The sequence below is a fragment of the Arachis hypogaea genome, chromosome 3 (genome assembly GCF_003086295.3).
Source record: "Arachis hypogaea cultivar Tifrunner chromosome 3, arahy.Tifrunner.gnm2.J5K5, whole genome shotgun sequence".
Classification (NCBI taxonomy): Eukaryota; Viridiplantae; Streptophyta; class Magnoliopsida; order Fabales; family Fabaceae; genus Arachis; species Arachis hypogaea.
This window is the reverse complement of record NC_092038.1, coordinates 90,722,112-90,749,128: the sequence shown is the minus strand read 5'-3', so window position 1 is coordinate 90,749,128 and position 27,017 is coordinate 90,722,112. Positions and strand designations below refer to the sequence as shown.

At 33.4% G+C, this 27,017-nt stretch overlaps 1 protein-coding gene across 1 annotated transcript; it reads left to right on the top strand.

Annotated features, from left to right (window-relative positions):
• The first annotated feature begins 2,339 nt into the window (after positions 1–2,339).
• Positions 2,340–19,666, top strand: LOC112790578 (regulator of nonsense transcripts UPF2). Its single transcript, XM_025833040.2, has 17 exons — positions 2,340–2,788; positions 4,850–4,937; positions 9,658–9,860; positions 10,178–10,522; positions 10,727–10,831; positions 11,001–11,128; positions 11,944–12,117; positions 12,400–12,481; positions 13,074–13,361; positions 13,465–13,662; positions 13,755–13,856; positions 14,474–14,725; positions 14,810–15,028; positions 15,328–15,498; positions 16,542–16,727; positions 17,505–17,975; positions 18,474–19,666. The coding sequence occupies exons 1-17, from the start codon at positions 2,771–2,773 to the stop codon at positions 18,972–18,974; spliced, it is 3,531 nt and encodes a 1,176-aa protein (XP_025688825.1). The 5' UTR covers positions 2,340–2,770; the 3' UTR covers positions 18,975–19,666.
• Positions 19,667–27,017: the final 7,351 nt, after the last annotated feature.

The window sequence follows — 27,017 nt, the reverse complement described above, 5'->3', positions numbered from 1 at the left end:
TAAGGAATAATGACATATTTAATCCCCATGAAACTTGGCCTCCGGAAAAAGTGATTTGTCTGGCATTAACCTCAGAAAAAGAGCTTAGGAATATTTTTGAATTACAACGTATGTCCCTTCCCTCTACTCTAAATGGTTTTTGGAATCCCCCATACATTGGTACTTTTAAGATTAATTGTGATGCTAGTTATTTTGGTTCGGGTGATAGTGTTGGTTTTGCTTGTGTTATTAGAGATTGTAATGGGAGCTGGCAAAGAGGGTGTTTGGGAATGATTGAGAGTAATAGTATTCTTCAAGGAGAATTGTTTGCTATTTGGAGAGGATATCTCTTAGCTTGGGATGTGGGTCAATGAGATGTTATTTGTGAGATGGATTGTGTGGAAGCATTTAATCTTGTTACTCAAGATGGTTTTGGGTTTATTGTCCATTAGTGCTCAAAATAAGAGATATCATGCATTGGAATTGGCGTGTTGACTTTCGTTTGATTATGAGAGATGCAAACACGGTGGCAGATACTATGGCAAAGATGGCGATGAAGTTACAACTTTCGCATGTGGAGCTTCTTTCACCTTGGGAGGAGTTTAAGAGTAGTCTTAAACAGGACTGCCCCTCTATTTAAGCAGTTCCTTGTTTTATTTGTTTTGTTTTTCTTTGTTTAATTTATTTCAGTCACAAAAAAAAAATATAATGTAAAACGTAATATAATTTATTTTTTGTCATTAAATAAAAGTATAAAACGATGTTTATATGTTTGTTTTGATTAATTATAGTGGACATGATATCAATAGAAGATTCACGTGAAAGTGGTTGACCGACTTGGTAAGATTATACCAAGGAAATGGATCCTTTCCATTTTTTCTAACACTTGAGAGAATAAAGTGTGATCTCTCACCTTTAATTCTTTAAGTGGGACCAAAATTAAATAAAAGAGATCAATGAAAGGTGAGATCCTTCACTGGACACCATCCAGTTTTTTTTCCATTGGAGAGGATCCACTCCCCTATGCCAAGCGACTAAGACAAAACATGAGCGAAGAACAGAGGCACCAACACCTCGCGAGAAGGCCGAGAGAGTATTAGACGAGGAAAATAAATTGATACATCGAGTAGTCCAACTAATATGACAACACCTTTAGAAGCTCATCAATTACTCTGTGTTAAGTACTCTAAATTATATTTCCCATTAATAAATTTATGTTGTTAATATATCATTTAATATGAATTATTTTTTACAATATATTTTCATGCTAATAATAAATTTTTTAAATATTCAAATACTTATAAGAATCCTGTATATTTATTTAATTAATAATAATCTATAGTCACAAAAAAAATCAAGTCACCAAAAAATTAATAATAATCTATTTTTTCTTAGGTTTTGATTTGATAAAACTTCCATAATTGTTCTAAATAATATTGTTATAGATATTATTATAATATTTTAATGTACTTTAAATTAAACATCTATAACAATATATAACAGGAATAGAAGAGTTTGGTATCCAATTTCCGCTTTTCCATCTTAATCCTATTAATAAATAGTATGTAATATAATTGTTGTCTTAAAATTTGGTAAAAAATGCAATTATTAGTTAATTTTCCTTTATTATTTGTACAGTTACTTTTTTATTCTACATATAACTTCTATCCATGTTGTCATATTCCTTATTCTATGGAGTATATGTAGTGTCTCCCTATCTTTATTTCACTTAATTAAAAAAAATAATCATAAAGAAAAAAAATTCTTTTAGCAAATCTTTAATAACTCAAAAGTTAATACAATGGTAGTTATGGATCCAAGTGATAAACAAGAATGAGAGTTGGGATAATGATATGGTAATAATTAATTGCGATTGGGATGAATAGAAGAAGAAAACAAAATAAGGCAACATAATAATAATAATAATAATAATAATAATAATAATAATAATAATAAATAATAATAATAATAATAAGAAAAAGAATAGTGTATAATATGATGAAATGATATAATCAAAATAAAAATTAATAATATTAAAAATAATAAAATTAAAGATAATTAAAGAAGATTAAGATAAGATTGAAGAAATATATTTTTTTATCTATTAAAATTATGGATAAAGATAAAGAATGTTTTGGATATAAATTTTTAAATTTACTTCTAATTAAATAAAATTAAAAATATAAATAAATTTAATAATATTTATAAATAACTAATCTTTAAATAATATCAATAAATTTTTATATTAATTTTATTACACATAATAATAAATTAATATTTTTTAATTTTATTTTTTAATTTAAATTTATTTATTTTAATATTTTATATGTTAAATAATTTAAGATATTTTATTTTTTTATAATTTATTTTTTCAATAGATGTTTCCATATAGAATGTAAACATGTAATTTTATGTTTTTGGTCCCTTTCAAGCCCTAACCCTCATTCTCAATTCGAATCTCCAGATCCCTGACCTCCGCAGCACTCACATCCCCTCGGAATCGAACTCCTCCGCCGTGGCGCCTTACAGGCGGTCGTTTTGCCCCCTTTCCGTCGACAGAAATCAACTACCCATCAGACTGTTCTTCTCCGTGTCTCTTCCCCATAGCCGCAGTCGTCCACGCGGCAGCAGCACGGAGCAGAACCCGCTGTCGTCCTCGTTGCAGCGCAGCGCAGTCCAGCCACCGTGACCCTCCGTGGAGCGCGAAACAGAGCAGCCACCGTGACGTCCTCCGTGCTCCCCGAAACAACTCTTCCGTGGATTTCGTCACTCTCTGTCTGCATCATCAAGAATGGAGCCTCAGCCTGAGGTTGGTTCTTGAATTTTTGTCTTGTGTTTTTTAACTGCCTCTCATTCTATTTTGCTGTTATGAAGTTTCCTGTATTTATTTTGTAAAAAAATATTATTGCAATATAAATATTTATCCACAATTTGTAGTTGGGTTCTATGATTAGCGGTTCTTAGTTGTTGGATCTGAGAAAATCTGAGTGTGGTTATGTTTTAGGGTTGGACTGAATTTTTGGACTGGATTGGGGATCTGAAAAAGTTCTTTGCTCTTGATATTTGTTATGATTTTTGTTCTTGATTACTGGTTTGTTTCGTGGTTCTGAATTTTCTGACGGTGGTTGTTTTTTCTTATCATTGTATAATTATCTGTTGGGTTTTCTGTTATTGAATAATGTTTTGTTGTTCTGATTATTGTATAAACTGGTTTATATTCAATATTAATATTGTTAAGAGTTTTGTTGCGATTCTTGGATCTGGAGTTTTTTATGATCTTTATGTTTGTTTTGATTCTAGGCTTGTTTCTTGGTTGGGGTGTTTTAACAGTTTTATTTTCCTAACAGTGCATTTCAATTGTGTTTTTCTCATGAAAATAAGAGAAAGTTTTCTCATAAAAGTAGCTTTGATAAAGAAATGTAAATGATCACTCTTTTGAGTTTCAACTGTTTCAAGAGCGAGTCCATTATGTTGTCCATTTAGCCAAGTAGAAACAGGATACATTATTCTTATTAGGTCAAATTGAATAAAATCTAATTGGCCACAACCGATTCAAAATGAAGCTTAAAAAGGTTGTCCATTACTTATTATTTATCATATCTTTTATTATTAGATACTAGATAGAAAGAAAATGTCTGGAAAATAAAGATTTAGCATGACAAAAAAAAAACAAAAAACAAATAATTAATATTAACATCTTGTTTAACATTAACAATATTATGGTCATATTTAATTCACATATAACAACTACTTTATTACTATGACAACATACCTCGGTTTTGATATATGACATTTGTTAAATCTGGAAGTGGCCTTTCATTTTGAGAGTATGTTTTAGAGACATAATTCTTGTTCTTTGATGAGGTATTTGTCGTTGGCTGAAATAAAGTGATATGATAAAGTTATAAAAATTAACTATACGTAGTCATGTAGTTAATAGAATAGTCAATCTACATTAAATATGAAAGTAACTTACTGTATCAAGAAGAATACCTTTTATGAAGTACGTCTTTGACAATTTCACACTACTTGAACAACTTTCTAAATGATTCAATTCGTTTTGGTGGCTTAGTGTATGTAAGAACATTCTCGAGGCTCTCCTTGTCCATAAATTTACTACTCATTTTATGTTTGAGGATTCATATGATCCTTCCAATTGTATGTTTTATGCAGCGCATAGAATAAAAACAACGGAAGACGAAAACTAAACAACAATGATGCTTGCATATATGAATGAAAATAAACAAAATTGAGAAATTAATGTGACGATACATTGATTTTAGTAGTGATTATTAAAATCAATAAAAAGAAGAATGACCTTAAAGCTTTATATTGGAGTAGCAGAAAGAATGATAGAGTAGAGAAGCAAAGCATGTTGATAATATGGAGTTTCCAGTTCTTAAATGCTATGTTACTAAAAGGAATCTGATTACTAATAATGATTTATAATTATACATGTTTGTCTAAAAATAGATAAATGGAATAAAAACAGTGCATGGATTGTTGTAATATTTGCTTTATCAATTGACTACTGAAAAATGAAATGCATTATTCAAAGTGGATGTACAAAGTGAAAAGAATCAATGGGATCCAAAGTGATAAAGTGGGAACTTTGATTAGTTGACGTTCTAATTATAGGGGATACTTTAAGAAACTTTGGATACTTGAATTTGAGGGAAAGTTGATTTTACCGGGAACATTGAGTTTTTATGATATATAGTAGATAATGCACCTATTTGGAGGGTAACTTTAGTTTCACTATCAAAATTAGCTTTCATGTTGGTAGAAAAATTGTATAATTAGGTTCTTGTATTGTTTTTCCATTTTAGACTGAATGAGATAAGTTCTATCTTCTTCTAATCACGTGTAGGAGGCTGTTGCACGCCTTGAGGAGTTGCAAAAGACAATTGAGGCAAAGATGACATTACGACAAAGCAATTTGAATCCTGATAGGCCTGGTTAGTATATAGTTTGTGTTGTATATAATATTTATATTTTTGTATGCTTGTAGGTTTTGTGTTGGCAATACAAATGTATATCTTCTTTGCATATATTCTTTACATTCTGTGAATTACAAATTTACAATATAGGGAGACTTCCCGAAGTGCACTAGCTCAATTTGTGTTTAGTCTCTTAGCCTCTGGTTGGTTAGCGTATACAATGAGACATAGACATTAAGGCTCTGTTTGCTGCTCTCTTAACCAGCAATGGACAGAGACACAAAGACAGAACAATACATAGACATGAACATACACAGTTTTTATTTTGTTTGGCAACACCATACACAGATTTGAGAACCGCGACGATAGAAGAGTGCAGAGGAAATGCAGATCTGAGAACGCAAGGGAGGCAGAGTGTGGCGATGAAGAGAGAAGAGAGAGAGGACCGTCGAAGGAGGGAGGCATGGTGGCAGCGGCGGCATCAATGGCGGACGGAGAAGAATTTGGGGGGAGGTAGAAGACTTGAGGACGGTTAGAAAGAAGAGGGAGTAGAAAGAAAGGGTTAAGTGGGATAGGGTTAAGGTAGGGGTAAAGCTGGAATTTTTTAAATTAATTAGGGGAAAGAAATGGAAAAATTTGTGTCCTATAAGTTGTGTCTTATTGTCCCAGCTTCAAGTAGAGACACTAAAAACATGTATTTTGTATGTATCTGTGTACCACCATGTCCATTAAAAATTCGTGTCAGCAAACAAATGGTGGACGTGTACCATCATGTCTATGTATCAATGTCCATGTCTAAGCAAACAAACGCAGCCTAAAGACACAAAACACAAAATACACGTGTTTGTGTTTGGTTGGCAAAAATAGATACATAAGATGGCATTACGACAAAGCAATTTGAATCCTGATAGGGCTGGTTAGTATATAGTTTTTGTTGTATATAATATTTATATTTATATATGCTCATAGGTTTTGTGTTGGCAATACAAATGCATATATTCTTTACATTATGTAAAATACAATAGAGGGAGAGTTTCCCAAGTGCACTAGCTCAATTTGTGTTTTAGTCTCTTGTGCTCCGTTTAGTTAGTGTATACTATGAGAGATAGAGATTAAAGACATAGACAAAAAAATGTGTTTATGTGTTATGGTTGGCAAAAACAGATGCATAAGACACACAAAGTTCTAAAAAGTCTATAATACTCTCATCATCTACCCTCACCACCGCCTCAGAGTTCCCATTTGCCGCTACCATTCATAACCAAAAACCAATAATTTAGACAACACAGAATTTTCATAATATCAACTTGAAATTTAAAGGTTTATGTCAACGTAAGGTTCTGTCCACTTTGAAGGAGCTTCTTTGACATGATGGAGGAGCAAGAGAGGGAGATAGAGGAGTTGAAGATGAAGATGAAGATGAAGATGAACTGAGTTAGAGTTAAGTTAGAAAAGGGCACTTTGGGTATTTTTAGTGGTTTTTTTAGGGTTTGTGTACTCTTGTCAAGAGGAGCCCATCTATTATATGGGTATAATGTTAGTTTCATTTTTTCGTGGGTATATTTGTCAGCATTCTGAGCATTCGTGGGTAAAAATGATAGTTTATCCTCCATAAAAAAAATTGTATCTTAAAAAAAAGGTTGATGTGTATCATCGTGCTTATTTCTCTCGTGAACACCAAGACTGTTTGGTTGCTGTCCATGTCCATCAGACACAACTATACATAAGATACATGTATTTAGGGTCTTGCCAAAAAGTTGAGACACAAATATTAGATATGAGACACAAGTTCTTTTTTACAATTTTGACCCTTCAAAATTTTTAAAATTCTACTTTCTATCGTCGTCACCTTCATCATCAACATCATCTTTCGTATTAGGGGTAAAATTGGTTCTTAATGATAAATGTGTTTATTCTTGTTAGTGTCTTATCAACTAAACAAACTACATGTATTCATGTGTATCTATGTTTGTGTATCGTGTGTCTTTATATCTGTGTCTTCATTGTTGGGAGACAGTAAACAAACATAGGCTGCTTGATTCCATGATTGAATTCTAGCATAGACACTAGGCTTGGGCTTCTGTTGAAACAAAATTATTGAAACCTATAAATCTATTTTTTATGCAATATATTAAAGCCCTTTCTTATTAGTACTAGTTTGAACGGGGTATTATGAATTTAAAAAGTTCACTTCTATTTTCCTTTTAAAACATTGACATTGAAGTGAATAAATATTTTATTATTATATTTTGGTGACTATTTTAGTGTTCTAACGTACAAGTTATAGAAATTAAGGTTAAGAGAAGTTGACGGAAGTTACAAGAATTAAAAGATAATAGTTATCAAAGGGAATGATAAAAGTGGAAAGTGAAATGTGGCCCAATGGAAGCTAAACAACAACAAAGCCTTATCTCATTAAGTTGGATTGGCTTCATGAATCAGATGACGCTATTAGGCCTATTATATATCATGTCTGCTGTGAGAGTGAAATTTGCTGCGGCAGTAACCTTTTAAAAATATCATGGTTTGTAGCTTTTACCTTGGACAATTTTAGTTAGACACATCCTCATAGCTGTATGCATTGCTTCAAGTGATCATGTTTTGGACAAAAATAGGATACTAAAATCTTTAAAATGATAAATCTTGATGATGCCCTTATATTGGTTGAATCAAGTATAGGAGTTGCACTCTTTGCTGCACATCACATTTGTACATCATTTAGGGAAATAGATATCTTGAGTTCCTTCGTCTTTTGTGTGATTGTGGATTGCAAACTTTATCCTTAAAACTGCCTGGTGTTTAGATAAAATACGAATACTAGCTTCATATAAAAGTGCTGTTCTGATTTTTTTCCCCTTTAATATCTAAATCTATGCCTATTTAGTTTAGGGTTTAGGGTTTAGATACATCTACATCATTTTTAATATGGATGATTGAAACAATTCACGGGCCTTCATTTTCATGTAGTGTATTTAGCTTTTAATAGATTGACTTTTTTGTGGCAGCACAACCTTAATGACCAATTCACTAGAGTTTGATCGTGCCTCCATTTTCCACCAACTAAATTAAATTTCATTTTCTATAATGTCTAAAGTATATTTCTATGTTGTCCATACTTTTAGAACCAATGGCATTTTTGTTAGTTAGTATTTTGAACTATAAAAACCATTCTTGGCCCTCTACCCAATAGTTTAGGCTTCTAGGTGACTTGGTCATTGACCCTATGGATTGAATGTTGGCTATCTATAAAGTAGTTCTTGAGTTGAGTGTTCCGAACTTTTAAAGTTGGTTAGAGAATCGGAAATTCAAACATTTTCCCCCACCAAAGGCTGTGCTTGAATGAGGAATGATACGTATACCAGTCTTCGGACCTTTCCTTTTTGGTATTAAGGACTTGTTTTCTTAGTATTTATAATTTATAAAATCTTTTAATAATTTTTATTACCAAAAGAAGCTGTACAACTTTTGCTGTATACAAGAGTAGCACATATAACACAGCTCTTTCAAAATTATGTTTTTACCGAATTGACCCTTAATATCAGATACTAAATAATATAAATAATAGTTTCATACTCTGTTTTTGGTAATTTTATCATATAAAACAATTTATTTATTTTTTATCTACTTGTAGGGGCTTGGTTTTCTTTGGTAGTTTGCCATCGATGTATAAGTTAAACATGGTTGGTAATTGGTATGCGATTTATTGTCCTTGTGAGTTTTGATAATTTTGAGTGTGTTCTCAACTTTTCATAGTATGGGGAGGGTAGTGTGGATGGATGATAAGTTGCCCACTGGATGATTTAGACTTATTTCATACCTGATTACTATTACTATTGTAGTTGGAACTCAATTGCTATTGCTATTGGCATAATTATATTGTGTCACCTAAATGTCCCTAGATATGAATTAGATCAACTGGGTAATATATATATATATATATATATATATATATATATATATATATATATATATATATATATATATATATATATATTGGGAAGAGGATTGACAATTTAAACATCAGGTTCGTTTTTGTACTTTATGGCTGTTTAGAGTGTGGTAAAGTATTTAGGTGAATTTCTACATTTTATATAAATCTAGTGTAGTAGCTGTCATAAAATCACTTAAACCAAACGTTTAAACTGCTAGGTAGAGGCATATGAATAGTTAGATATATTAAACAGTAGCATTGCGTGCATAAGAGGTTAGATTAGTTACAAACTTACAGCTGTCTCAGCTCTCATGTTTCATCTGAAAATAATCATTATGTGGCTCTGTGGTTTGCACAGATTCTCTTTCTAAATTCTCTCAACTCTCAGTGACAATGTCATTTTGTCTTGTTTTCTTCTAATTTCCACACTTTCTTGGGTATTCAAAGATGTGCAACATGAATAGAGTGACTTTGATCTAAATGCCTCTGAATATATGGTCTTTGGTTGGACATGATGTTAAAAGAATCCAGTCAGTCTCACCTAGTAGGAAACTGATCGGCGGTTGTCAATTTTTCGGCAATAATCAGCAACTTATGGTTCGCTTTAAATGATCATTATTTCTTTGATCATGTTTATTTTTAAATAATTATACAATTATGTAAGAAGTGATATGTTTTTAAAGTAATTTTTTTTTCTTGCCATAAAATGCTAAAATAAAAATAGGATGTCTGGTCTATTCTATAATATATATTGTATTTTCAAAAATTTGTTGAACGGATAATAAAATAATTTCCTATTATATTCAGACTCAGGATTTTTAAGGACTCTGGATTCAAGCATTAAGCGCAATACTGCAGTCATTAAGAAACTGAAGCAGATTAATGAAGAGCAGCGTGAAACACTGATGGACGAGTTGCGCAGTGTCAACTTAAGCAAATTTGTCAGTGAAGCTGTGACTGCTATATGTGATGCCAAGCTTAGAAGCTCAGATATACAAGCAGCAGTTCAGGTATATCATGTTCAATTTTCTTTCCTTTTTATCAAATAAATAATAAAGTAATAAATATAGTGAAATTCATTGATAATTTGATCCATAAATTTGCATGACGTACTCTCTTTTTGCCGTATAATTTCTGATTTCATTAAAAATTGTATTATTTTTATCCCAAGTTGCTGCTAATATCTCTCTTTAATAGAAGATTCATAGGGTGGAATTTGTAAAAAGAAAATAGAAACAAAAATCTGAACACATTGTTTTCCAATAGAATCATTAGGATTTTATTACTCGGTTCCTCATAAATGATCCTCTCTTTTCATTTGGGAAAGGTCTGCTCTTTGCTTCATCAGAGGTACAAGGACTTTGCCCCATGCCTGATTCAAGGACTTCTCAAAGTTTTCTCTCCAGGAAAGCCTGGGGATGAATCAGATGCAGACAGAAACTTGAAGGCAATGAAGAAACGCAGTACTTTGAAACTTCTATTGGAGCTTTATTTTGTTGGAGTTATTGATGATGGCAACATTTTCATGAATATCATAAAAGATCTAACTGGTATGGATCAGCTAAAAGACCGAGATGCAGCACAAACTAGTTTGACCCTTCTTTCTAGCTTTGCCCGACAAGGGAGAATCTTTCTGGGACTTCCTGTTTCTGGTCCAGAAATTCATGAAGAGGTATTTCTTTTATATGTTCTTCTTTGATAGCACTGTTAAGTCTATATTATCCTAATTTTGTCCAGTCTGGATTTTGCGGTTTACATTGGTACTTAATAGTTAACTTAAATCAGTAATGAATGCCAGCTTAGCTTTTACTGAAAATTGGGCTATATATTGTCTGCCTTTGTACTAAGGTTTTTCATTATTGACATGCTGATACAGTTTTTTAAAGGCCTTAACATTACGGCAGATCAAAAGAAAGTTTTCAGGAAAGCATGTTATGCATTTTATGATGCTGCAGCAGAACTACTTCAGTCTGAGCATTCTGTAAGTGTTTCTGCACTTCTGAACCGATGATATTTCTTTGAATTAAATTGTTAAATTATATTTTCATTCTTGTCTTCAACTCTGCTCTGCCTTTTTACTTTCGATAAATCTTCTGTGCCAATGGTTTGTCTTGCCATTGTGTTTATTGATGGATTTCATTTCTGGGCAGTCACTTCGACTAATGGAGCATGAAAATTCTAAGATTATTAACGCAAAAGGAGAGCTCAGTGATGAAAATATTGCTTCATATGAAAAGCTTCGGAAATCTTATGACCATTTGTATCGTAACATCTCATCGTAAGTTTCTTTGATTAGGTCCAACTACTTATTTTCTTTTTTATTAAAAACTGAGCATGCTTTCGGTTCACCTCATCTGCTAGGCAATTGGCATGCATACCTCGCCCCCTTCCTCCTTCCTCCTCCCTCTATTACTGGTATATACATAGATGCATGAATGCCTTGAACAATGTGGATACGCAGTCAAGAAAATTGCAGGCAAACCATAATATGATAATCTAGGATAGCTTGTTTGAGATATCTGTTGGATGAAAGCAAATGCATCCTGGTGGCCAATGTATTGATCTAATATGGTGTTATGTCTGAATAGGGCTTCACCATCCAGCTGATGCTACATTTCAAAGGGTATACGGATGATGTATTGTCACTTATCATTCATGCATGGTCTCCTCAAACGCATAAAATAAAATATAGTTTTTAACATTTTGTAAAATAATTTTGCTTTAGTATACTACTCCAGTATATGGTATTGAATATGAGGCAATGTAAATACATCAATATTATATATGAAAAATTTTAATGTGAATATGGCAATATGTATTTGAAGGTTTTTTATAATTCCCTATATTTTAAAAGAATTTTTAATCAGGTCACTCTAGTTCTAACATTACTAATCAAATAATTCTCTTCAGAAAAAATAGCTATTTATCATCCAACATAGGGAGCTTTAGATTACAAATGGTAATTAATGGTCAAATCCTTGGTCAGTTGAATGTTACTTAGATGTCTAATTATTTCTTTGGTTCTTTTAACCTCCAATCGTTAATGGCTTGTTCTATAATCAGGAAAGAAATATTATAATTCTGTTGTTACAGATTGGCAGAGGCACTTGATATGCAACCTCCAGTAATGCCAGAAGATGGTCACACAACAAGAGTTACTACTGGTGAGGAAGCTACTTCTGCGGGTGGGAAAGATTCTTCTATAGCTGAACCTGTATGGGATGATGAAGATACAAGGGCTTTCTATGAATGTTTACCCGATCTAAGGTTTGTATTTCTAACAAAGTAAAAGGACCAGTGGATCAACTTATTTTATAAAAAGATTGCATTTAGTTGAGCGGTCGATCTTGCTATCAAATGATGATCCTGTGACAGGACCAATATTGAGTCATTACTCATTGACAAGCGCCTCCTGAATACTTTAATCCACTTGCCTGTTGTCCCTACGCTTTCTTGACTCTTTGAAACATCAGCGGTTTAACTTTTCTTTAGTTGGTTTTAGTGCTAGTTTCTTTTAGAAGAATGTTTATCTAGTCTGTTTTTCTCCAGAGCTTTTGTTCCTGCTGTGCTTTTGGGCGAAGCAGAGCCAAAAACAAGTGAGCAATCAGTGAAGAGTCAAGACCAACCAACTGTAAGGAGTCGTATCTAAAGTTTTTTAGCTTGTTCCAGGATGTTCTGGTTGCTATTTTCTATATACTTTGTTAAATAATTTCTGCCCTGGATCCTAGTCACTGGACTGTTACATGTATCCAATGCTTATATAACTGTTGATCATCTGTCTCTGTTGGGATCAACCATGACGCAGTGAACCACTCAATGATTAATCATTCAGAATGAACAATTACACTACTTTCTCTGATACTCTCTCTCTCTCTCTCTCTCTCTCTCTCTCTCTCTCACACACACACACACACACACACACACACACACACACACACACACACACACACTATTAGGCATGTTTAGAGATTAGAAAATAGAAATATCTTTTTCATTCTTAGCTGGAGGATTACATGTACTTTTACTCCTCTCCCCTAGTATCTTATTTTATGTTTCACAGAGCATGTCCTAACACTTCTTAATTGTGCTTTTAGCATTGAAAAAATTATTTCGAACAATCCCACCCAATTCCATTCTTAATAATAATGTGAATAATTTGTCAACTGTTTTTCCTTGCCAACTTTCTGCTATATGCACTGACTTAAATATTTATGATTTTCAAGGAAATAGTACCTGAATCTGACAAAGGTCAACTGGGCAACCATGACAGTGGAGATGCATCGGCAGAATCTAGTGCTGTGCCAGAGGGAGGAAGTGCAGAAAAAGCGAAGGATAAGGAAGAAAGAGAAAAATCAAAAGAATTGGAAAAAGAGAAGGAGAAAGAAAAAGACAATGACAAAAAGGGGGAAAATGAAAAGGACAAACTCAGAAGCCTTGAGGGGACAAATTTGGATGCTTTATTGCAAAGACTTCCTGGTTGTGTGAGCCGAGACCTTATAGATCAATTGACTGTAAGGATATCAAACTGAGCTCTGTTACTTATGATTTTCTTAGATTCTGTTATTGTATTAATCAATGTTATTAATTATTTCCTTTTCGTTAAACAATTGTTAGGTAGAATTCTGTTATCTAAATTCAAAATCAAATCGGAAAAAACTTGTGAGGGCTTTGTTCAATGTACCAAGGACATCTCTGGAGCTGCTACCATATTACTCACGCATGGTTGCTACACTCTCAACTTGTATGAAGGATGTCTCCTCCATTCTTTTGCAGATGTTGGAGGAGGAATTCAACTTCTTAATAAATAAGAAGGTTAATGTTACCTATAAATTTTCATAGTGTGGATCAATTGGTAGTTGACTTTATATGCAAGTATTTAATCTGGTCTTAAAATGTCTCAACAGGACCAGATGAATATTGAGACAAAGATAAGGAACATCAGGTTCATAGGAGAACTTTGCAAGTTCAAAATTGCCCCTGCTGGCCTAGTCTTTAGTTGTTTGAAGGTATAAGAGGCGAATAATCAAATTTATAAATCAAGGCTAACTGGTTTTACTTATTATGAGCATTTTCTATTGATATAGCTTGTGTTTGGAGCCATAGTTATGATGTAAGAAGTGTTTGTTTTCCTTATGATTAGTTTGCATTTTCAACTTTTGCATTCTATATTTTAAACTCCACTTTATTTATTTTGATTAAAAAACACTTCATTTTATTACGTCCGAGTTCTAAATTATAGAAATCTCAGGTATCAATAACTTACATTTGAGCCATATGAAATACACTTTTGCGTTTGTGGTCTTTCCTAATATGACAACTAGCTCCCTATTGAGATATTAGAATAAAATGTTTCTCCTTATCTATTAACGTATACTTTTAATGATGTGAGAAGAGTCTTCATTATTTAGCATTTCACAACAATAAACATTAATGATAGGGAATTGAAAGCAGTGGCACGTCCACTGTTGTAAGCAACCATGATTTCTGCCAAATCCATGGTTGTCTTTCCAAAAAAAAAAAGGATTTCACACCATATAGATTTGTTGAGATGTTAAAGAGAATGAATTTCATGAGATCTTTATACTGCAATATTTAACCCTTGATTAATTTATTGCCATTCCAGGCCTGTTTAGATGATTTTACTCATCACAACATTGATGTAGCTTGCAATCTTCTTGAAACATGTGGCCGTTTTCTATACCGGTCACCAGAAACTACTATACGTATGACTAACATGTTAGAGATACTGATGCGCTTGAAAAATGTGAAGAACTTAGATCCAAGACATAGCACTTTGGTGGAAAATGCATATTACCTTTGTAAGCCTCCAGAAAGATCTGCACGAGTGGCTAAAGTCCGTCCACCATTGCATCAGGTGTAATCTTCATTTCAAGTTACTCTTCTTTCCTTAATATCTTCAACATCTGAATTAACACTATAAGGGATAATATATTTGCAGTATATCAGAAAATTACTTTTCTCTGATCTGGATAAGTCTACCATTGAGCATGTGTTGAGGCAACTTAGAAAATTACCATGGAGTGAATGCGAACCATATCTTTTGAAATGTTTCCTGAAGGTCTATAAAGGGAAATATGGCCAGATCCATCTGATTGCTTCTCTTGCTGCTGGTTTAAGTCGCTACCATGATGAGTTTGCAGTGGCTATAGTTGATGAGGTTGGTATTTTGTAATGTTGCTTTATTAATTTGTGACTTTTTCACCACAATAAAATGATTTCGATTTTGAGGATTGCAGGCGTATCAATTAGATCATAGTGATTACCAAGTATTTTATTTGTTTGTACTATTAGGTCTGACTAAAAAGGGTTGCCTAAATTGGAGTGCATACTTAATTTAACATCTTAAATAACAACAAAACTTTAATATCTTTATTTAATGTTTGAGGTTGTTCTCACATTTGACTTTTCTGTTCTAAATAGACTGGTTGAAATTGGCACTTTGAACCATGATTTCAGGTTTTGGAGGAGATTAGAGTTGGGCTGGAACTAAATGACTATGGGATGCAGCAAAGACGCATTGCCTACATGAGATTCTTAGGGGAGCTTTACAACTATGAGCATGTAGATTCATCTGTTATTTTTGAGACACTATACCTTATCGTCATCTATGGCCATGGGACACCAGAGGTATTAAATTCATTCTGTTTACATTTCCTTGCCTGCTATGGGCATTCTGTTCCAACAGTTCCTTGTATGGTTTTTATAGCTTACCTTTCATGTTGCTTTTACAAGTGTTCATGTCCAAACTAACTAAAGCAAGATTCTGCCATCTTTCCTTCAACAGTGGGAAATATTTGAATTGTCTCTTTCATACACTCTTCTATCTTTGCAAGTGCGTTGACTCGTATAATGCAGCATCCTTGTTTCTGATACACTAACTAATTTTCCTCTTGATTTTTTATTGCCCAATATTCTGACACATACAACATTCTCAGTCTTTTTTCTTTTTCCGTTTTTTTTAATAACAAAATAAAGAACTTTGTTAATGTATTGAGGGTAATGGGGTGGAGGAAAAGAGTACGTCTAAACCAAAAGAAATACAAACAAGGCGGCAAACTTAAATGAACTGCAGCTTTCCAATCTCTCGTCATGTCTGAGAGAGTGAGGGGGAAAATCCTCTAAGAAAACCACATGCTTTACATCATACAGATGCTAAATGCCTAAATGTCTTGAGGGCTCTTCTATAATAAAATTTTAATCTTATATTACTTATTGGGGTAGGTCCAAGATCTTAATTTCTTGTTGAAACTTTAACCAGCACAGATTGGTTATCCTACTCTCCGATACTTCTTTGGTTCTTTGAATACTTGAATAGTCCGTACTGTGGTCCATTTGTAAACCTGATTCCTCTGCAATTTCCATAATTTGTGTCATACTTTTATGTAGGGATAGATGTGGTCCTCCATTATCCATCATTTACTTGCACTTTATTTTCTTATCAAACAATATAATAAGCCTAACTATAACTTACGTCTAAACCCCTCACCAGAACTGCAAAAATGTTTGCCGCAAGTGGTGGAGTTCATAAAAAAAAGGATCTCATGGTTGTGTTATATATGATTTTGGATACATATATGTCTGAGTTGTTTTCATACATCCATTGACTTACATACTTTTTATACGAGAACCTTCTCCTGACATTTTGGATCCCATGATAATTTGTTTATCAGCAAGATGCACTGGATCCACCTGAAGATTGTTTTCGTATAAGGTTGATCATTACTCTTCTTGAAACCTGTGGACATTACTTTGATCGTGGCTCTTCAAAGAGGAAACTTGATCGATTCCTTATACACTTCCAGAGGTATATTTTAAGCAAAGGTGCACTGCCTCTCGACATTGAATTTGACTTGCAGGTCAGTCAGGCAATTTTATGCCATATGCATTCTACGTTTTTTTTTTTTTTTTTCTGAAAATACAAATTTATTATATTAACATATTTAATGAATAATGCAGTTGAATAAGCCCTTACAAATCGAACTTTTAAATAGTGCCTTATGAATTGTCTTAGAAAGTATGAAGAGCAATAATGAACTAAAGACATTAAAATTACTGATCTATTTGCAAAGCCAATGAAACTATAGGGTGTAACATGTTAATCTATCTATCCATCTATATTTTTTTTTTTGGATAAAGGGATTAACCAATTAATATGTCATTTACTTTTCTCCGTTTATCACGATGGACCATCTTCACTACACACTTAAGCTCTCAAGTTTCACATGGGTAGTTTTATGTCTTGCACATCCCCTTTCCAATGCAAGAATATTGACATTGAAACATGAATAATGAATTAGTTCACCCTGCATTGAGCTAATATATATAACTTCTATCTGAGAAAAGTTGCAATGATAATCGAATTCTAAACCACTTGGTCATATAGGTTCCAATACTATGCCCCCCCCCCCCCCCCCCCCCAACACAAAAAAAAAATGCGTAGCTGTCAAGTGAGGATGTTTAAATGACTTTCGTCCAACCATTATTGTTCATTTTGCAAACTAGGAAACACATTCTTCTTTTGAAGATAGCTTCCTATATTTTGTTCTTTATTTGTTAAATGTTAGCTTTCTAAACTTACCATCTACTCCATTTATTTTCATTGCTAGTTTTTGCTCATTATTTGCTGTATGCAGGATCTGTTTGCGGAGTTGCGTCCCAATATGGTTAGATATACATCTGTTGATGAAGTGAATGCAGCTCTAGTAGAACTTGAAGAACATGATCGGATGGTTTCTGCTGATAAGGCCAGTAGTGAAAAACATTCTGATACTGAGAAGCCTTTGAGTAGGACTAGTTCTAACACAGTGGTAAGCAATGGACAAGGCATTGATAATGGTGCAGAGGAGAATGGAGTGCAAGATGATGTTAATGACAGTGACACTGACTCAGGGAGTGGCACCATTGATGCGGAGGGACATGATGATGAAGAGTTGGATGATGAGAATCATGACGATGGATGTGAGACTGAGGATGATGATGATGATGATGATGGGCCTGGACCTGCTTCTGATGAGGAAGACGAAGTCCATGTGAGACAAAAGGTGACAGAGGTGGACCCTCTGGAGGAAGCCAATTTTGAACAGGAGCTGAAGGCTGTGTTACAGGCAAGAGTTTACATGGTCCTTAATTTCTGCAAAATTTTGGGGACACTCATTGAACTTGCTTTGTTATAAATTGATTCATTTGAGAACTTCATCAGATATATGCCTGGACTTATGAGATGAAAGTTTCATTTTATCTATGTTATTTAAATTGAAATGGAATCAACAGGATTCTACATCTAAGGGAAAAAGGAAGACACTAAAAAGATGAGTCTTTCCATATTGTTAGAATATTGGGAATGTAGAATTTACCATAACTCTTGCAGTGTTATTATGTTAATTTAGATCAGTAGGTAGTATAAATAACAGTAATAGGTCAGTTTATGTCATGATATTACACTTGGTTAGAGCTTTATTTATGATCGTATATTGATTTTATTTTATTTGTTCTTTTCTTTTCAATGTCTAAATTTCAACTTCCTTCATTTTGGAATAAGATTAGGATTTTCTACCTCGATGTATTTAGCCATTTTCTTACTACTTGATCTCATGATAATGCAGGAGAGTATGGAACAGCGAAGGCAGGAGCTACGAGGCCGTCCTACATTGAACATGATGATTCCAATGAATGTATTTGAGGGATCCACTAAGGATCATCATGGGAGAGGAGTTGGTGGTGAAAGTGGTGATGAGGCATTGAGTGAGGAGACCGGTGGAAACAAAGAGGTTCAAGTGAGAGTTCTTGTGAAGCGTGGGAACAAGCAGCAAACAAAACAGATGTACATCCCACGGGATTCCTCACTGGTTCTGAGTACAAAACAGAAAGAAGCAGCTGAGCTTCAAGAGAAAGAAGACATTAAGAGGCTTGTCTTGGAGTATAATGATAGAGAAGAGGAGGAGCTTAATGGACTAGGGTCCCAACCAACAAATTGGATGTTGAGTGGCGGCAACAGGACTGGTGGCCGTGGCAATACTTTGGAAGGAACCAGCAGTAGGAGTGGCGGACGGCATCGGCATCACAATTATACTGGCAGTGGCATCTACTACGGCAGGAGGAGGTAAATGCAATATTGGAAGGCAGATATTGTATATAATCTGCTTACCCTTGGCATGACTGGTATTTGCAAACAAAAGTTCCTGAGAGGAAACGTGGTTATGGCTCTAGCCCTGTTTTCAGCTACCATGCTTTGCTTTCCCCACAGTCTGAAAGGTTGATTGAATCAGATCACTGTTCCTGTTCCTAAGTGGTGGTTTAGAACATGGTGTGTCGGAGATATAGAGGTTTTAGGGTAATGTCAAGATGTGCAAAATATTGTGGTTTCTTGACCTGAGGCTGAATGTAGGATTGTTTGGGATTTTGTGGGTGGCCTGCTGATAACATGCACAGATGAAGTATGTAATTATATATCATAGCCACCAAGCTTCTTGTATAGCATTGTGTGTATGAAGACTGAAGAGGTAAAATCAGAGTATGACTTTGATGACCTTCAAGAGTTGATCAGTAGGCAAATGCTTTGGTGCTATGTAAGCATTTATAATAACCCTCAAAATCGTCTGTGAAGTCATAGTCACTCAATCGAAATCACTTGCCTATTATGATTCTCTCACCCTTATATTATGGTCAACAGTAATGAATAGGTAATGATTGTATTATACTTTAAAAGCCGGAAAATTTATTCACTGTTCTTGTATGAACTCCAACAGTAAGTTTGGAATCCAAAAATGGAAATGATCACAGCGTCGCAATTTTAAAATTCCCTTAATCATCAGGATGGTTTCTGATGAAAAAGGACAGCCCTCCAGCCGCTTGGAGAAAATATGCCTTTCATGCTTTCGTTGCTTTGTTTTTGGGTTATTGTTGCGGTGAAAAGTCAAGTTTTGGGGAAAAGTGAAGATTGTTTCTTTTTAGTGAAGAAAAAATCTACACATTTTCTTTTTAAATTTGATAATAAAATTTGCCCCTCATGCAATTCTACTATTCGTTAAAGAAACACTTAATGTTTTTTCCCTTTTGGGTTCAAACTACTTGGCTGATTTAGCTTATTGAATACACTAAAGTATCAAGTAATAGAGCATGGAGAGTTAGTCTCATTAAGATAATATTTTTTTTCGGTAAATCTCATTAAGATAATTTATAGGAAGGACGGATACTTCTCTAATTCGTCATGCTAACACGACACTTATTGACATTCGTTGGACACGTGTGTCTTTTATGTCTAATCGTGTTTTAATAAAAAATAATTTTTTTCGAACACGTTTAAACACATGTCAGCGTGTCCAACTTTATTCATAAGTTTAGAAATAATATATATTATTAATTATTAAAACAAAATATTTTAAATATTTTATATAATTTAAAAAAAGCATTAAAAATAATTAAAAAATTAATAATATTAATACAATACTAAAATATCATTATAATTTATCTAAAAAATAATGTATATTCTATATATATTGTATTTCTGTGTTTTATAAAAATTTTAAATTTGTGTATCTATGTGTCTTGTGTCAATGTCCGTGTCCGTGTATCATAATAATTTAAATATCTATTATCGCTAATTAATACATAAGTTGAACAAGAAAAAGTCGACGAATTAACGGAATCTAGACTAGTGAAAGTTAAATCAAGATGGACGTGAATTGATGCTGGATTAGAACTTGGTATACTATTTTGTTTCCATTTTGATTTTTGTTTTTTAAAATTGTGGAAAAATACGAAGTAAACAAATAATAATAATAAAATTGATTGTACACTAAAAATGTACTTTTATTGTATATAAATAATTTTAAGATGTCTCAAAATATGGTCAACAAATACTGAAATTTCTCCTATAGGTCTTGGACCAGAAGGATGAATCCAAAAAGAGTATCCTAAAGAATTAAATCTCTTTTTTAGGTAAGAACTAAATTGGTAGAAGTGGATTAGTTGGATTTAAAGTACAAAGATTGCCACTTAGTTTGAAATGAAGCAAACTAAATATCCCTTCACTAATGTCATATGTCATGAACATTCTTTTATCCCGGAAATCTCTTTGCCACAAACACCCAGATCATTGTTAGAATTGCTACCTTAACTTATGGAGATCAACTTTCTTCTTATACATATTTTTTGTTAAAGAAACTTAAAATAATAGGAACATCCAAAAATATTTTTTGCTAATTATCCCATTTAGTAACTATTCTTTGGATAAGAGGAGCAGACTAGATATGACATTGTAACCATTAAGGAATGTACTCTCCCTCTAAAATAACTTGAGACTGTAAAAGGACTTCAACCCACCTCTTGCAAAGACTTTTTTCTAAAAATTTTAGAGATAATCTCTTTCCTTTACTCTCTTTTAATTCTTTTTGTTGCTCTTCATTTTGTTCATCAAATTCAAACAAGAGAATTTATAAAATTAGCATTCAGGTGTTTTTATTGGAATACTCGACAGTAAGTTCTACTTAAGCTTTGTGTAAGAACTGGACTAAATGCTTTAATAAAATAATAATTTAATTGTCCGAAATCGGTTCAAAAATATAAAAATATTCTTTTTAAATTATAAAAGTGAAATTTGATTTCAATGAATTTTTCTGAGTTGGGAAATGTATCTTTTACGAAAGATTTTTGTAAAAATATGTACCGGTGCTTAAGCCGGTAGTACCAGCTCTAGACTGTTTGGTACTGTATTTTGAGAAAAATAAGATTTTGAAAAGTCAATCCGAAAGATAGATATCTCTGAAGTCTTAACTATTTTCTCCATATATATTTTACCTCAATTTACTGCTTATTTTCGGATATTCTGAATTTACTGTTAATGCTTTTGAACTATCAAAACACTATTTTCTACTTGTCTAACTAAGTAAATTACTTAACCATTGTTGCTTAATCTATCAATTCTCGTGGGATCGACCCTCATTCACTTGAGGTACTATTTGGTACGACCCGATGCACTTTCCGGTTAGTTTGTGGTTATAAATTCCGCACGAAGTTTTTGGCGCCATTGCAGGAGATTGACTGTGATTGACAACTACTAGTTGTTTGATTTCTTAGATTAGGCGTTTTTGCTTTAATTTCATTTAACTTATTTCTTTAAATTTAAAAAAAAATTGATTTATTTTATTTAAATTTTTTTCTTCATTTCTGAAATTAAGTTTGGTGTCCCCTTAATTGTTTTATTCCTCCTAGTTATTTTACTTATTGAGTTTGAATTTTATATTCCTTTTTACTTATTAGTTGTTTTATTTTCTTAATTATTCAGTTTACTTTCTTTATTTTATTTTTCTTTTATTTTCGTTTTCTTTTATATTTTATTTTTATTTTTATTTTTATTATTTTTATTTTTCTTTATGTTCTTTCTTCTTTACTTGCTTGTTTACCACATGGTGCGTTTAATTCTGTTTGGTGTTTTGTGCTAAGGAAAAATAATAGAGAGAGATCACATGGGTTACTACTCACACCCAAGGAGTGATTCATATTATTGTGGATGGAGGAACTACCTGAATTTTGGTTGGCAAAGTCAAAACCAAAGAAACTTCAGTGCTCCGTGTTCCAACTATCAAGAACCACCATCTCTATATTCATACCAAGAACCACCACCTCTCTATCCATATCAAGAACCATCATCTTTCTACTCATATCAAGAGCCACCATCTTCCTACTCATACCAAGAACCATCCTCCTCTTTTTATTCATATCAAGAGCCACCATTTTCTTATTCATATCAAGAACTATAAACTCTTGAGCTTCTCATGAAAGAATGCATATATGATATGAGGATGAGTGTAAAAAATATAGAGAAATATGTGGAGTTGATTATCAAGCCCCAGGAAGAGGAACAAGCAAATTCCTTCCCAAGAGATACAATGCAAGATCCTACGGAAGAAAGTGAGGAAATCAATCAAAGGAGTTTATACTCCAATGGATTAGAGAACTCTCCACCCTCAAACATGGAAGAAGAGGAAGATGCACAAACAAAGAAGGAAGATGCATAAACAAAGGAGGTTATAAGGGATGAAAACAATTATGGGAATCTATACTCCAATGAAGCAGAGAGTGGCATAGAGGGTGAGTTTATTGAACCACCATCACACAACACCCAAATTTTAAAATCAAAGAAGTGAAGGCAACCAAGAAAAGCACTAAAAAGGGGATTGTGACCAAGAAACAGAAGAAAATATCCATGAAAAAGAGAAGGTCAGCAAAAAACAATCCAACCTCTACCCCAAGATACAAGGTGAATCAAGCTAATCACAATAAAAGAAAGCTTGTTAGGAGGAATTTATATCAGGGGGAACTAATTTTCTCCTCTTCTCCCTTGGAGTCATTTCTTTTAACCAACTGGAAGAAGAGGAAGAAAAAGCAACAATCAACCGTTAAGCTAGTGATGTTAAAGAAGCCCAACTACTAGTATCCTTGGTTTTGCAGTTACTTTGGTTTTAATTTTGTAGTTATTTTGATTTTAGCATTATAGTTATTTTAGTTCTGATTTTAAATTACTTTATCTCAATATTTTTTTATAATTTTTCATGTTTTACATGTGTTTTGGTCATGCAGAGTGATTAGAACTGGAACAGGAGCAATTAAAAGGAATTTTTGACACCTTGGAGTTTTTCTTTGCTTGGGGACAAGCAAAATCTTAAGTTTGGTGTTGTAGAGTGCGCTCTCTAATTAGCTTATCATCAGTGGCACTATGGGGAGATGAATGTTCTTCACGGAGGAGCACAGCCAGGGGAATGAGATGGCCACTAGCATAACTGAGGTGGTTGAGTTCCTTTCATTCTATTTTTCCTTTCGTTCTTATTTTGTTGTCTTTTATTTTCTGTTGCTTTGATTGCTTGCATGATCTTTAGTACTTTCAGTTCTTAGATTTAGTTTCATTCTGTTATTTTCTTTTAGTTAAAAAAAAAGAGAGATGTCTCATGTACCGTTCACTGAGCTTGAATCTAAAAAGAAAAAAGAAAAGAGTGAGGTATTGCATGAGAAATTGAGTTTATATTTAAGAGTAGTCTTATTTACTTAAATGTGGTGGTATTATCTATGATTTTGAATGCATGATATGAACAGTGCATATTTGAATTTGAATAAAAGGATGTTGATGTATGATGAATAAGAATTTAGAAAACTATTATGAATTCTCTGAAGTAAACAAAAGCTTAATTCTTGAAGCAAAAGAAAAATAAAAGCAAGGTCCAAGGCGCTGAGCATCAATGACTAGGGAGGTCAGACATGATTAAAAGCTCAAAGAGTTGTTTCCCTAGTCATATGCTTGTGGTGTAATTATGTCAAGTAATCCCTGAGACAGAGCACTAAGAGTCGAGATCAAGTGAATTTAATAGAGTATGCCAAAGGCTTTAAGCACCACTGTTTGGGAGTAACTGAAAGAAAAATCAGAACCAAAAGAGAGTTTCCCAGTTAAGTGCTTGTGGTATTTTTGTGTCAAGTGCAACTTAAGACAAAACATTTAAAGTCACAGCTAGGCTCAAGGTGCAAAGCACCAAAGAAAAGAGAATGAAAGAAATTTTACTGTGTTCAAGAATTAAACCAAAGTATAAAGGCCAGAGAATTCATAATATTATCCGGACTCTAATTCCAAATGACAGTGACATTCCTCTGATTCAAAGGATAGTAAGATGCCAAAGCTATCTAGGATTGCAGTGTATAAACCCCACTTTAAGAGAAGACGAGAGCTTAATTGAACACTCACTTCTCATGCAAATTCATAACCTAAGCCTATATTAGTTTTGGTTGCTTGAGGACAAGCAAAAATTCAAGTTTGGTGTTGTGATGCGTGAGTATCTTTCCTATATTTTCCTAGTGAATTTGCATTTGAATTGTTAAGTTTAATCAAGATTTAAATATCTTTTAGCCACTATGAATGCTACTTTGAGTTGTGTATAATTCTGTTTATTTCAGATAGTATTCGAAGGATTTGATGGAGTTTTGTAGTAGAAAAGGGAGAAAGTGAATGATATTGTCAACCCCTGACCTTCTTTCACACCAACAGGAATAACTTGATCTACAAAGGTTCAGTTGATGCAGTTCTAATGGCATTAGAAAGCTAACTTCCAAAACTTTCCAATGCTATATAATAGTATACACTTTTTCTCCAGATTGAACGGCCTTGGTGGCGCCAAACTTGGGATTCTCCAAGTTTGGCGCCATGATCATTGCAAACTCGCCAAACACACTGCCTTGGTAGCACTAAACTTGGGATTCTCCAAGTTTGGCGCTAAGATGAAGAAAAAGTGGTATTGCATATGGTTGAAGTGGCACCAAACTTGGAAATTTCTAAGTTTGGCGCCAACCTTAATGAACTTGGTGGTCCCCATTTGTCCCATAGGAGCAGCTCGAGATGATTTATTTATTTTTGATTAAATTTTATTTTATTTTAGAATAGAAAAAGTTATTATTTAGTTTTAAAAAATATATTTTATATTTAATTAGGATTAGATATAAAAGAGAAAAGAATCAGCCCTTCGAGATCTGGCTCTTCTTTTCTCTTACCTCATTCCGCAATTTATAGTTTTTCTGAATCCTAGTTTTCTCTCTGAACCATGAGCAACTAAATCTCCACTGTTAAGGTTAGGAGCTCTGTCTATTGTATGGATTAATACTATTATTTTTCTATTTTAATTCATGTACTAATTTCTATTTCAAGAACTGTTTTCATTCTTTATCTTATGAATTTGGGTGGAACGGAAGTATGACCCTTGTTCTAATTGAGTTCTTGTATAACTTGGAAACGCTCTTTACTTAAACAACAGCTTGAAAATAATTTCTCTTAAACTTCTAATTATCTGGATTTAACGGGATACGTGACATATAATCCTCTTATATTTGGATAATTAGGGTTTTTGTGGCATATAAACTAGAATTGAACTTCACCCTCTAATTGGAATTGAGTGACCATGGAATCGGCGGTTGATGAATATTAGAGGAGACTAAAAAGGTATAAGAAATTAGGGTTTAGTCATATATAGTTTGCCATGAATTGAATCTTGAATGATTAAAATTGTTTGTAAGAAAAGTCAATCCGGAAAATAGTTATCTCTGAAGCTGACATACGAAAAACTATCGATCAAGAATTTAATTCAGAAATCAGCATTGCGAGTATAGTTCTTAATCAATAAAAATTTCGCGTATCAATTTAAAAGGGTTGTCACAAAACTTAGAAAAAAATACTGGGAGTAGAAATCCCAGGTCGTCTCCCAACGAGTTGCTAAGAGAGTGCAGATTATTGATTAGGGGTTTTCTCAGAAATTTGGAGTCTGGGGAATGGGCACACGAATAATTATAAATTAACAAAAGATCTATGTAATTGGAATAAAAACCTTGACCGGGGGTAGATTAATTGGAAGTTTTATCCTTGTTGGATTTTTCCAAGTGGAATAGCAAGAGGTCGTTGTTTTCAATTAGTTAACCCTTACTAAATAAAGGAAAGTCAAATGATTGAGCTAACTCTTATTCACAATTCCTAATCCTCTCCCATGGAAAGGGTTAGCGTTAGTGCCTAGAGAGTTAGCCTACAACTTCCAATTTAACTAATCACTTGAGTATTCCAACTCAAAGGTCTCCTTTTAATCAACCCCCAAGTCAAGTTAGGAGCCTACACCATTGAGATGAATACTACGTTCACAAACATATAAGGGGAATAAGAAAAAGACATGATAAATTAAATAATAACTGAAAATTGATTAAAGGTAAAAATAGTTCTTTGCATTAATAAATACTAAAAACAATCCAATTGTAATTCTAAACAGAGATTAAAGATATGAAAGAGTAAGGGAAAAAAGGGAAACAAACTAGAATAGAAACTTCAACGGAGGTGATGACTCTTCTCAATATCCAAAGCAAAGCATCAAAAGCAGCAAAACTAGAAATCTATGAATGTGAGGAAAAACCTAGAGGAAGTAGTAATTTCTCTATAAGATTCTAATCTAAAACTAAAACTATGCGAATGAGAATGTGTGTTGAATCTCTGCCTGTCCCCTGGCTCTAGTCTGTATTTCTGGGCCGAAAACTGGGTCCAAACTCGGCCCGAAATCGCCCGCAATATTTTCTAGGTTTTCTACACGTGGCGCATGTCATGCGTACGCGTCAGTCACGCATACGCATCGATGGTC

Excerpts from the sequence above, each read along its gene's own strand:
- LOC112790578 (XM_025833040.2), top strand. Across the intron at positions 9,861-10,177 it reads ATATACAAGCAGCAGTTCAG|GTCTGCTCTTTGCTTCATCA; the intron begins GTATATCATGTT and ends CATTTGGGAAAG. Across the intron at positions 12,118-12,399 it reads GAATGTTTACCCGATCTAAG|AGCTTTTGTTCCTGCTGTGC; the intron begins GTTTGTATTTCT and ends GTTTTTCTCCAG.